This window comes from Macrobrachium rosenbergii, chromosome 31, assembly GCF_040412425.1.
Source record: "Macrobrachium rosenbergii isolate ZJJX-2024 chromosome 31, ASM4041242v1, whole genome shotgun sequence".
Classification (NCBI taxonomy): domain Eukaryota; kingdom Metazoa; phylum Arthropoda; class Malacostraca; order Decapoda; family Palaemonidae; genus Macrobrachium; species Macrobrachium rosenbergii.
The window spans coordinates 16,020,384-16,032,883 of record NC_089771.1 but is presented as its reverse complement, the minus strand read 5'-3'; the positions used below and the strand labels follow the sequence as shown (position 1 = coordinate 16,032,883).

Sequence of the window (12,500 nt, the reverse complement as noted above, 5' to 3'; positions counted from 1 at the left end):
ACAAAATCCTATAATTTTATGCTGATGCCCCGCCTATCAATTTTTTTTTCTGTAATGAGCAGATAAATTAATGCGGGTTGCAAGTTTTTTTTTTCTGTATGATCTAAACAACTTTAAGTTTTCCCTTATGAATTTTTTTTTATAAATCTGATATTTTCATCCAGTATTAAATCGTTTAATTCGTAAATCATTTTTTTTAATACACGGAACGCCGAATTTCAATGGTAAATTGTTTTTTTATGAATATTTATTATCTCGGAATCAGTAAAAGTAAAAGATTTATCTGTCGTAGATCAGATTTTTATTCTTATCAGAATTTTCAAAGTGGCTAATATCTCACTGCGTATCCTTACTTAAGATCTTAAACAACACAAAAGAACAACGCATCGACGATTCAGAAACTAAAGTCTAGTTGGCCTTTTGAGTCTTATAAGATTATTTAGGTACGAACTGGGACGTCAGATATGCTTTAGATTTAAACAGAAATTTGACTTCAATCATCAAGCTGAAACCAATCGGAAAAAGTTAAATAAACTGATAGGTTTTAAATTAGTTTATATTATCAAATGAACTCAGTCGATCTAAACTGAGAAGCACTACCAAAGTACCTTGAAAGACACACTGAGCTGTAAATGGTGAGAAGCACTACCTAAATACCCAAATACTATAAAAAACACATTGAGCTTCAGTTTATCCTTCGAAGAACTAAACATCCCCAGAGAAACCTCGGTAGGGTGATGCGTCGACGCTACTCAGTAAACAATGTCGATTACCCGCGTCAGGTAGACAAGGACTTCGACCTCCACCCGGCTACTGACTCTCCCTCCTCGGCTCAGGAGGAGTCAAGGACAAGGTCGTATGTACCCAAGTAGCCCGGGCCTCCTCCTACCCGGCCCTCTTCCTAAATTTTTGGTGGGTGAGGTTTTGCGTATGGGCTGTCGGCTGGATGTTCCTTTTAGTAAGGCGAGGTGATGAGGCATACTGAACTATCTTAGCCTTGGGTTTATTGCTCATGTGCTTTGGCGCACATTTTGTCTTATTTTTCGGCATGCTAAGTTTGTCTTACGTAAGGATCTGTATTCTTGGGGTGTTTTGCGTGGTAAAAATATTTGCGTTGTTTTTTCTGTTCTGTCTCTATAAGATTTTCTTTATTTATTTACTATCTTTTGGCATGGTTCTGTCAATAAGAAGTTTATATTGCTTTTCCTATTCTGTGTGTTTTTTCTAAGTTTTCTGTTTAGTTAAATTTTCTTAATTTGTTTATTATTTTTTGACATAAAAAGTTTATATTACTTTTCCTACTCTGTGTGGTTTTTCTAAGTTTTCTGTTTAGTTGAACTTTTTAAATTTTTTTAATTATTTTATTACACATTGTTGTAAAAAATTCTACTTTTTTCTGTTCTGTGGTTGTTTAATTTTCTTCCATCTTTATTAAAATATCTCTATTTATTTACTATCTTTTCTTATGGTTCTTTCAGACGCTGCCAAATTTATGCTCATTAAGCTGCGTCCACGCTACAGTAAAACAGTCACATGTCGACAACTTACCGTACACACAACACAAACAAGTTGGATACAAGTAAAAGACTTAACTGCAGCCCTAATACTACTTCACACTATTAACGAGCATTTGCCAGATTCGGTTTCCACTGACGGTCGCCAACTTGTTTTCAACCTGTTTGCGAAATGTATGCAACATTACATTTACAAGTCATTAGTATAGTAAAATCCTATGTGCAGAAATTCCCAACTCTGTATCTGACTTCTCAACCGTTTCATTTAACAACTGTTATTATAGTCTAATACGCTTTTTGAACTGTCATTGATGCAATTATTGAGGGACAAGCTTGTTGGCGCGCACTACACGCGCTGGAACCCGGCGCTGCTGTCTCCACTACCCTCCCGATCCCCTACCTATCCCGCCCCCAACCGGGGTGGACGAACAGTTTTGCAGGAGGAGGGTGGATGTCTCCCCTATCCTCCCGTTCCTACCTCGCCCCCACCCGGGACGGACAAACCGGTTTGCAGGGGTGGGTGGCTGTGTCATGTCTCCCCTGCTGTCACCCGGGAGAGGACAAACAAGGTCCACTCGGATTTTATTGTTTTAGTTAGATTAATCTCCTGCATTATGCTCCTCTAATTTGGATGCGTGTATCTTATCTTTCTGTTTAAAATCGTGTTTGGAATCGTTTTCCATCAAGATAGTTATGTAAAGATAATCATTCATTTTCTAATGTGACTTATATTTTACGTACATTTTCTCTTATCTATTCAAATCATACAACCACTTTATATCCAAACCTTTCTCTATTATGCTGAAGCATTCGGATCTCCATAGAAGACATAGAATATCTATTATCATCAAGGATACCAAACCTTACTGAGAAATTGATACTTTCTAAAATGTTTGTATTACTGCTGTGATTCGAGAATCTTTCCAGGTTTTCACGATTTTATTAAAATCACATAATAGCCCCAACAGAGGTGCAGTATTTATTGCTTCATTCGTTAATTTCTCGTGATATTAGTATTTCATTCATACCATTCTTTCGCTGTTCATCATTTCATGATGTTATTGCCAAATATTCTTAGTTTATCCTTGACCAGAATAAATTTATTCTATTTTATCTGGTTACAGTGATATTATTCGTCGAAGAACCTTGAGCTTATCGTAGTACTGAGATTATGAATGGGCAAGGTATGTATAAGGCACCTGGGCGCGCAATGTCAACAGAATAATAAGCAGGCGTTTTATTATGGTAACCTTGAAATGTCTTCTCTTAGTAATTTCTATTATTTTTCTATTTACATTTGTTTACTGAATAGTTTCCCCATAAGAGATCTGTTTTGCAGTTGTTTCAGCTGTCATCTTTGTGTTCTTTTGTTAGAATCATCAGGTTCTGATAATTATTACACAGGTTCTTCAATATCATCTGTCGACCATTAGTGCAGGAGGTATCTTACTAGTGTTCCTTAGTTCCATGTACGTTTCATTCTCATTTGACCTTTAGCAACGACGATGTTTTACTACTGTTCCTTAGTTCCATGTACATTTCATTCTCATTTGACTTTTATCAACGACGATGTTTTACTACTGTTCCTGAGTTCCATGTACATTTCGAGAGTATCTCGTGATTCACATTTTAACGAAGCCTCGTACGTGATTGTAATTTGTTTATATGACGAGGTGCGCAGATTCCTATGCTAATGCAACTGTTCGCAAACACTTTTTAGTACCCAATGTTTGCGCAGGTTGAGTTCATTACCATATTTTATCACTGGAATAATGCTTGATTTATGTTTCTTGGATGACGAATGTCCCTCACATGGCCTTCATTAAAGTCATGAGAAATATCTAGTATTAACTGGTTCTGTACTTTGGGTAGATACTCAGTTCACATCTTTCTTTTTCATTTGTGGGACTTAAGGGGTGAGGCTGAATTATTTCTTTGTTGCTCATTCCAATCAGCAAAAGACGAATATTTGAGAAGATTGAATTTATATGTTTGGCGGGTGTCGTTCGGGAAAGTTAGATTTTAAAAGACTTTAAATCAGTAATGAAACGATTTGAAGAACATTAGGCAACGAAGTGATCAAACCTACGGTATGAGAATACAAAACATTAAATTACAACCTAGTTATTGAAATTATGATATGGTTATTAAAGTTAGAATTTGTCAAAATTACATCTAATTAATATGATAAATAAATTAAATAAATATATCGTGTGAGGACGTTTTTCTAATGAAGGAAAATCAACAGGTAGCAATAATAATATATGCAATAATAATATATATTAAATAAATTGCGGCCAAAAGTTTATATAAACACTGGAAAATAACTCTAACACAAACACACATGCACACACGAATACAAAAAAGATATATATATATATATATATATATATATATATATATATATATATATATATATATATATATATATATATATACTGTGTGTGTGTATGTGTGTGTATACATATAATACATACATATATATATATATATATATATATATATATATATATATATATATATATATATATATATATATATATATATATATATATATATATATATATATGTATATGTATATATATATATATACACAAATATAGATATATATATATATATATATATATATATATGTATGTGTGTGTGTGTGTGTGTGTGTGTGTGTGTGTGAATAATTGACGGCGTATACAACAGCTACTTACAGTACATTCCCCCAACAACCAAATAAAATAAACCGTAATAAAAACGCAAGAAACGACTGATCCATTAGAAAACCATAAAAGTACTCACACCTCACACGAGTACATAAAGATAAAGAGATAGTCCGTTATTTCCTGATGCTAATTGAACGTGAGGGGAAATGCAGAGTACCCACTAAAACTACGATTATTTGGACGAGGGGAAAAGCCAGAGATGAGAATTAAGATGAGGGGAGATGAGTACTGGTGATGCTCAGTAAGTGGCAAGTAACTGTTGAGTAATATATGGGTGACAGATGAATATAACTTATGAGTGAGTGCCTCGGGGTTGTATAGAGTTAGAGGGGAGAATATGACAAGCAGACGAAGAGGTGAGAGAGAGAGAGAGAGAGAGAGAGAGAGAGAGAGAGAGAGAAATGAAGTAAAGGAGGGATAATAAAGGTGACATCAAGTAACAAGTAAGTAAAAGAAAAGAAAGGAAGATAGTCGACTTAAATTTGGAAATATTAAAATTTGTATATATATATATATATATATATATATATATAAATATATATATATATATATATATATATATATATATATGGGTGTGTGTGTGTGTGTGTGTGAGTATGTCGCTGGACTTGAGCATGACCTAGAAACACTAGACAATTGACCAGATAGGCAGATAAATAGATAATAATGACTAGATATTCGTAACCCACTTAACAAGGCTATATTTGAGATGAGGTTTAAAAGGCATACATTTACGTTGATCTGCAGTGACCACTAATTAGGACTCATTGAGATAATTAGTCATTTTATTCAATTGTATTTGTGTAGGTTTAGGGAATTCTTTGGATTTATCTATCCATATGTCTGTCTATTTATGTCTATATATACATACATTCATATATATATATATATATATATATATATATATATATATATATATATATATATATATATGTGTGTGTGTGTTTAAGTATATGAAGATATGGATTATGAATCTAGCCCAATGAACTCCTTCACTCAAACTGGTTACCAGATGACTAATTCTCTCTCTCTCTCTCTCTCTCTCTCTCTCTCTCTCTCTCTCTCTCTCTCTCTCTCTCTCTCTCTCTCTCTCTCGGGACTTAATATCAGGGGTAATTAGAGATAATTTAATCATAGTTATAATTTTCGTTCATCTTCTGCAGACAATTCCTGTGGTTTATGGGAGCCATCTCTCCTACAAATAATCTCTCCTTGCCTTTCATTACCTTTCTATGGTAATTACTGGAAATTATTGGCAATTACAAGTGATTATGGCTGACAAGATTTCTTTTTGTTTATTTTTGTTTGTAATGAAGGTCTGAGACAGTGTTTAAGTGTCATTCAAAACTAAATAATATATGTATTTTTGTTTGTGAGTTCGAAAGGTCCCAATCTTGAATCATATAATACCACCGTGTAAAGAGAGAGAGAGAGAGAGAGAGAGAGAGAGAGAGAGAGAGAGAAGGAAAACTGAGCCAAATGACTTCTCCATTCATTCATTTTCTCTCTCTCTCTCTCTCTCTCTCTCTCTCTCTCTCTCTTCTCTCTCTCTCTATCTCTCTCTTTACAATTATTTTTCAGGTTTGAAACATATTGGAAAATAGGCAGCAAAAAATTCTTTCAAGATTATCGAAATCTCTCTCTCTCTCTCTCTCTCTCTCTCTCTCTCTCTCTCTTACACACACACACACGCACGCGCACGCACGCACGCGCACAGATTCTCACCTTTTCCCCTATCTTCAAGTAACCTTTAAACCGTTAAGCTATTCTGCGTACCGACTTACCAGGTGAATGCATTACAGTTCAATCTGATCACTCAAAAAAAAAAAAACATTAAAAAACTAAAAAAGCACCATTCAAAAAATACTTGAAAAATGACAAATAAAACATGAGTATCCAATAAAGGAGTCACACAAGAGCAAGAAGCAGGTTCTTGACTAAGGAGTTACGCCCACAAATGCACAATCTCTTGTTGAAGTCACCTGTTGCCTATGTTTTTTTTTCCTTAAAGGTGATTTTTTTGTGTTTTTCCTTGCTGGTTTATCTCTCTCTCTCTCTCTCTCTCTCTCTCTCTCTCTCTCTCTCTCATCTTTCTCTTGGTGAAGATTTGCTTATTCATTTGTGGATAAATATATATCTAAACACACACACACATATGTGTGTGTGTGTATATATATATATATATATATATATATATATATATATATATATATATATATATATATATATATATATATATATATATATGGTAAACAAATTCTCTCTCGCTCTCTCTCTCTCTCTCTCTCTCTCTCTCTCTCTCTCTCTCTCTCTCTCTCTCTCTCTCTTTCTATACGCTAATCTTGCAAACATTTTTTCCACGTATATTCCAATTAGTTTTAAACCTGGTAAATAATTGCTAGTTAATTTAGTCCAAAATTTATATCTCGTTGTAAAGAGAGAGAGAGAGAGAGAGAGAGAGAGAGAGAATGTGGGGGGGGGGGGGGCGAGAGAGAATTTGTGTACCATTGTTTCCCGTGTCTTATGCAAATTGCGCAAGCATCCGAACGAAAAATTTCTCACGGTAGAAATAAACTTTTGAATAAATACCTCATTTAGGCCATTAAATACATCGTTTCCTTCAGAGTAAGAGACAAAAAAACAAATAATAAATAAAGAAGAACGAGAGAGGGACTCGAGAAATGAGGATTGTGGGGGAGGAGGAGGAGGAGGAGGAGGAGAGGAGAGAGAGAGAGAGAGAGGGAGGCAGCGAGGAGAAGAGAGAGAGGGGGGAAGTGATAGAACTTCCTAACCGAGCCAAGTATATTTCTGTCTCCCCCCAATCTCCCTCCCTACCCGAGGCCCTCGTCCACGCCAACAAGAGTCCTGGGTATACCTCTTTCTTCACTCTCTAAAACTCCTACTACTACTCCTCCTCCCCCCTACTCCTACCCCTAGTCCTCAACATCTCCTCCTGCGCCAACAGCAGCAGCAGCAGTCTGTGTGTGGACGTCGTGGCGTCGAGAGCGCCCGAGATTGCGTCTCCTGGGTCTGTGTGACATACATCCGTGGTTCCTCTCTCGTGGTTCCTCGTGTAAGGACGTGGGCGGGAGCCTCTCCACGTGTGTCAGGCTGTTGTGGTTTCCCTTTTTGGATGTCCGTGTTGTTTGAATTTATTCGTCTTCCCATTTTCTATAAAATTAGTGTGGGAAGTCGGTTCATCTGTCAGTACAAAAGATCATAATCCTTTTTCAAGCCAAGCGTATGGTTCATGGTCTTCAAGTATGTTATTAGATTTGGCTTTCCATTCGATGATTTAATTTCCCGTATCTTTGAAAAGAATTCTAGTTGGCTTTAAGCAAATTTCTTAGGAAACCAAAGAATGAAAAGAAAGCATGTGAATGGGAAATGACTCTGTTTTCAGAAAATTATTGACAATCATTGAGGATTAAAAGCTGAAATTTAAACGCGCCAGTGGATATTTATCAAGATCTTTTCACCGTTGGAGGATATTAAAAACCATGGGCTTAACAGACAGAGACCCCTCCTTGGGCAAGCAGTCCCCGGAGGAGGACGAGGCCGAAGGAGGCCAAATAAAGGACGAGAATCGGTCCCCTAGTCCAGCCTCGATGACGCAGGAATCGCGGAGGGGCGAGGTCCGAGTGTCACTCAGCGAGGAGGAGGAAGAAGAAGAAGAGGAGTATGTAAACAAACATGCGGACGCCCAAAGCACATGTTCCAGTTACTCCTCAGGCACGGAGAGGGAGACTATCCCCTCTTCTCCGTCCGCCCCCAGGACCCCCATCTCGGACATGCAGCCTCCAGATGCACCCAAATCCTCGTCCAGCGGTTCCTCCGGCCTTTCTGCTTCTTCTTCTCCTTCTTCTGCCTCGCCGTCATCGAGCGAAGTTGAGTGTGAAACTAGACCGTCCAAGGATTCTTCCAGCAACTCAATTCAGCTTGAGGACGACGACAAAAACTTCACCGTCCAGGAACCACTGAAGCCCAAGACGTGGCTGGATTCTTTCAAGTTAGTGCGGGAGTCATTGTTTTCTTTGTAATAATAATTATTAATAATAATAATCCGGGTAACAACTCTAATAATGAAAATAATGATAAAAGATGTATTTTTATTAAGTCGTTTATACAGGGAAGAGGAAATATTTATTGCTGCCTTTTTTTTGTAAGTATGCATGTCCTTGAATATATATATATATATATATATATATATATATATATATATATATATATATATATATATATATATATATATATATGTGTGTGTGTGTGGTAATGTGTGTGTGTGTGTGAGTGTGTGCGTGTGTGAATGAGCGTAAGAAAGAGAAGAGAGAGAGGGAGAGACAAAAAACAGAGTAATATAAATCAGGTATTCATGACCTTTCAGAATGACAATACACTTCTCGTGCAACTTACCTCTTATCTGACCTGAGTAAACAGCGCAATATTAATCTTCAGAGAAACCTCTTCACAAAATAACTGTGTTCCCAGTCTTTGTTTGCCCTTTCCGGTCTTGGTGAGTTTAGGACATTATGGTCAATGTCATCACACCCACACACACACACACACACACACACACACACACACACATATATATATATATATATTATATATATATATATATATATATATATATATATATATAAAACATCACTCCACCACAGCTATAATTATATAGTAAGATTATAATCTCAAGCTGTGATACGATTATCATCTGAAGGTCCCCACGAATATTAATGGGGGTTAGAATATTGGGCATAACTTACGAAGATGGCTGATTTATCGGTTTAATATTCGTAACGCATAATTCTTATAAGCCGTTAATTTTGGACAAAGTCTGACGTCTTAGGTGCCTGGGAGAGTTACGCCTAAACGGGATTTATGCCTACGCAGTTATGCGTATATTATTGTTCATTTTTCAGATATATGCGTAAATATTGTTCATATAACATTATTATGCGTGTGTTATTCGTTCGTATTTCAAATATATACGCAAATATTTTTTTATGAGTATTATTTAGTGAAAAATCAGATCTGAGTAGAGTTTACACTTTGTCAAGAAATCTGAAATTAGAAATGCTTTAAAAAAAGTTTTGAAACCTAATGATTTAAATTTGGTTTATATTGGGCAATAAATACTACATATTTAACCCTCATTCTTTTTAATAAAGAATAATTTAATTATATATTTCGAATTCATTTGTAGTTCCAAAATACAGAACAATTCTAATTACAGTACTGTACATTTTCCGTACTCATATCTAGTTTTAAAATGTAGAACAATATGATTGTAGTAAATTTTCTCTATTCATATTTAGTATCAAAATGAAGAACAATAGAATTAGAATATATTTTATGCTTTCTCATTTAGGCAAAAATATTTTAAATAAGGCTTCGAAATTAGCAGCACAATATCCTCATTATAGTGGAATGATAGTTCCAGAAGGTCTTTACTTCATTGTACAAATTTGACACTCCTCATTATAGTGGAATGATAGTTCCAAAAAGGTCTTTATTTCATTGTACAAATTTGATACTCTATTATTATTATTATTATTATTATTATTATTATTATTATTATTATTATTATTATTATTATTATTATTATTATTCATTACATTATACTAAGAACCTTTCACCTTAATTATTGTTTCTATACCATTTTAATTCTTAATCATATTCCTTGTCACACCCTCATTCATTTTAATTTATGCTCTTTGTCACTCCTTTGTTTTTTTTATCTTATTTATTATTCTTTGCCATTCCTATTTAATAGTAAACTTTCTCCTTTGCCACTCACTCTCTTACCCAAGTCATTTCTCGTCATTCAAATTATTGTTCCCTTTTTCACTGTTCATTTACCAGTAATGCTTGAACTTTTTCACTCTCTTTTCTATTCTTATCAGTGTTTTATGTCACTTCCTTTTTCCCCTTTGTTTTCCTTATCCTGAGTCTTGTCTTTTGCTTAATAAAAGAAAAAAGGAAAACAATATATCAAGTCAGCAGTACAAATGATAAGACGGCAATAAGACAAGGCGAGTTGACAAACTATAATGAAATGAATTTGAGAAGGATTTTCGTCCTTATGGCCTTGGGGAGAGAGAGAGAGAGAGAGAGAGAGAGAGAGAGAGAGAGAGAGAGAGAGGGCCAACTCAAGCTTCTCGGCGTCTGTCCATATTAAGGAAACTACTGTCGCCAGCTGGAATGACCCGATCTTGTGTTTCGGAATACTGAGAATGGTTTCCATTTTTCTGGAATCCGGTTCATTTTATGTGTGTGTGTGTGCGTGTGTGTGTGCGTGTGTGTTTATGCAACCAGCTCACTTGCCAGGACTAAAACAATGCCTTCTATTTTTTCCCCCCCTAAGGAAGCTGTTAATTTCTGCGTATATAACTATTGGTGCCGTTATCTTAGTTATACCATGATAATGGTAATATTCATGATGCTCATATCAACTGGAGAAGGTGTAATATGGCGGTAGTTACGAAACTTGTGCATACACACACACACACACATACACACACACACACACACACACACACACACACACACACATATATATATATATATATATATATATATATATATATATATATATATATATATATAATTATATATATATATATATATATATATATGTATATATAGAGTATATATATATATATATATATATATATATATATATATATATATAATTCCCTTGGCAGAAGCTTCATTTACTTTCTCCAGTCACGAGACAGAAGTTAATTAAAGCACTTCGTCCCAGTGATTAAAATACTTAGATTTGTATAATCAACTATTTAATTACTTTAGAATGTTACTTAATAGGATTTCCAGCCAAAACTTTAAGAGCTAATCCTGGTCGACCACACAGACTCCCATCTCTGTAACTGGCCCATCCCTTACCCGAAAATATATATAGGACCGAATTACCCCTCTGAAAACTAGCAGAAGCAGCAGCAACTTAGCCCACCCCTATATTGTTATTAGCACCTTGGTCGACGTTAAGGAAAACCAACGTCTGGGACCAAACCAATAACATAACCAATCCATTCCTTGACGTCGTTCCAGACCCGTGTTAGAGGCGCTCTTAAATCCACCGCCAAGGGCCCTTTTCTTCCCCTGGAAAGACCAAAACACACACGGGCCATGATAATTTAGAGGGAAATATAACAGTTTTTGGGCTACGAGGCAGAGCCATCCTCGGGAATGGCTCTGCTCGGCACGGCTCGGCTCGGCTGTTGCTGGAAACGCGTTGGACTGGAACCAGAAGAACCGTTACGATTCCAGCAAATTTTTGGAAGGGTTGCGTCTCGTTCCAGCCGATACTTTCGTTTTCTGTGTGTCTCGTTTTCTCTCTAGGGTGGTAGGGGGGCCTGAGCAATGAAAGTGAAAATGTACTCTCGCTGACTCGCAGGAATTGGTAAACAGTGGAGATTTACACTGACTCTGGGTCGCAGAGATTTGCTGGAATCGAATGATATTGGTCTCTGGTACTACGTTCAGAAAATTCGTTAGGGGAAACGGAGTAAATGACAGAAATTAAAATAAAAGGAAAAAGGTTGCTTTGCTTAAATAATGCATTAGAACAATGGTTCCATTCTGAATACAAGATGGCAAACTGCACAGTAGCTAATTTGTATTAGACAGGTTAACAGATTCATAACAGAATTTTGCAGAAGAAATTTCCTATAATATATGTGCATATATATATATATATATATATATATATATTATATATATATATATATATATATATATATATATATATATATATATATATATATATATATATATATATATATATACATGTATGTATGTGTATTGTATATGTATGTATGTATGTGTGTGTGTATTTGAATGTGATTATCTGAAATCTTCATTAGCATCTTTAAGGACGAAAAAAGACCCGTTACCCAGGCTATGGAGGGCGCTTCTGAATAGGCGTGGACGGACGGAAACCGTCCCGTCCGTCCGTCAGTGCGTACGTACGTACAACGGACAGGTACAAGGACATCAGGTGTAGCATCGTGACCACCTACGCCTTGTTTGGCAAAACGTGTACTTTCTCCACAAAGAGCGGCAGGGTAAAATGAGCTTTGGCGGGACTCTCGGTCATAAGGTTCAGAATTGAATGCTTTCATTTTTGCGATATACCGCTCAGATGTTACCCTTCGATAAAAAGTGGATCTCGACGATTTTTCAGATGACGTGAAAAATACACTTTTTAATGCTGATATATGGGAGTATATTTATAATGGTATCCGTATGCATA

General features: G+C 35.7%; 2 protein-coding genes across 6 annotated transcripts in view; one reads left to right on the top strand and one right to left on the bottom strand.

The window, feature by feature from the left end:
- The window catches only part of LOC136855377 (carbohydrate sulfotransferase 1-like), a 129,271-nt gene that overhangs the window by 60,859 nt on the left and 55,912 nt on the right, over nt 1-12,500 (top strand). For 2 of the 4 annotated variants that reach the window (XM_067132308.1, XM_067132307.1), the window contains exon 1: nt 7,201-8,237. The exons of the other annotated variants lie outside the window; for them this stretch is intronic. In XM_067132308.1, the coding sequence (XP_066988409.1) occupies nt 7,729-8,237 (509 nt within the window). In that variant the 5' untranslated portion in view covers nt 7,201-7,728. Of the gene's footprint in view, nt 1-7,200; nt 8,238-12,500 lie in introns of those variants that run through there. 4 annotated transcript variants of the gene reach the window in all.
- Nucleotides 1-12,500, bottom strand: part of LOC136855378 (solute carrier family 35 member G1) — a 138,240-nt gene that overhangs the window by 83,175 nt on the left and 42,565 nt on the right. The gene's annotated exons all lie outside the window — the stretch shown is intronic.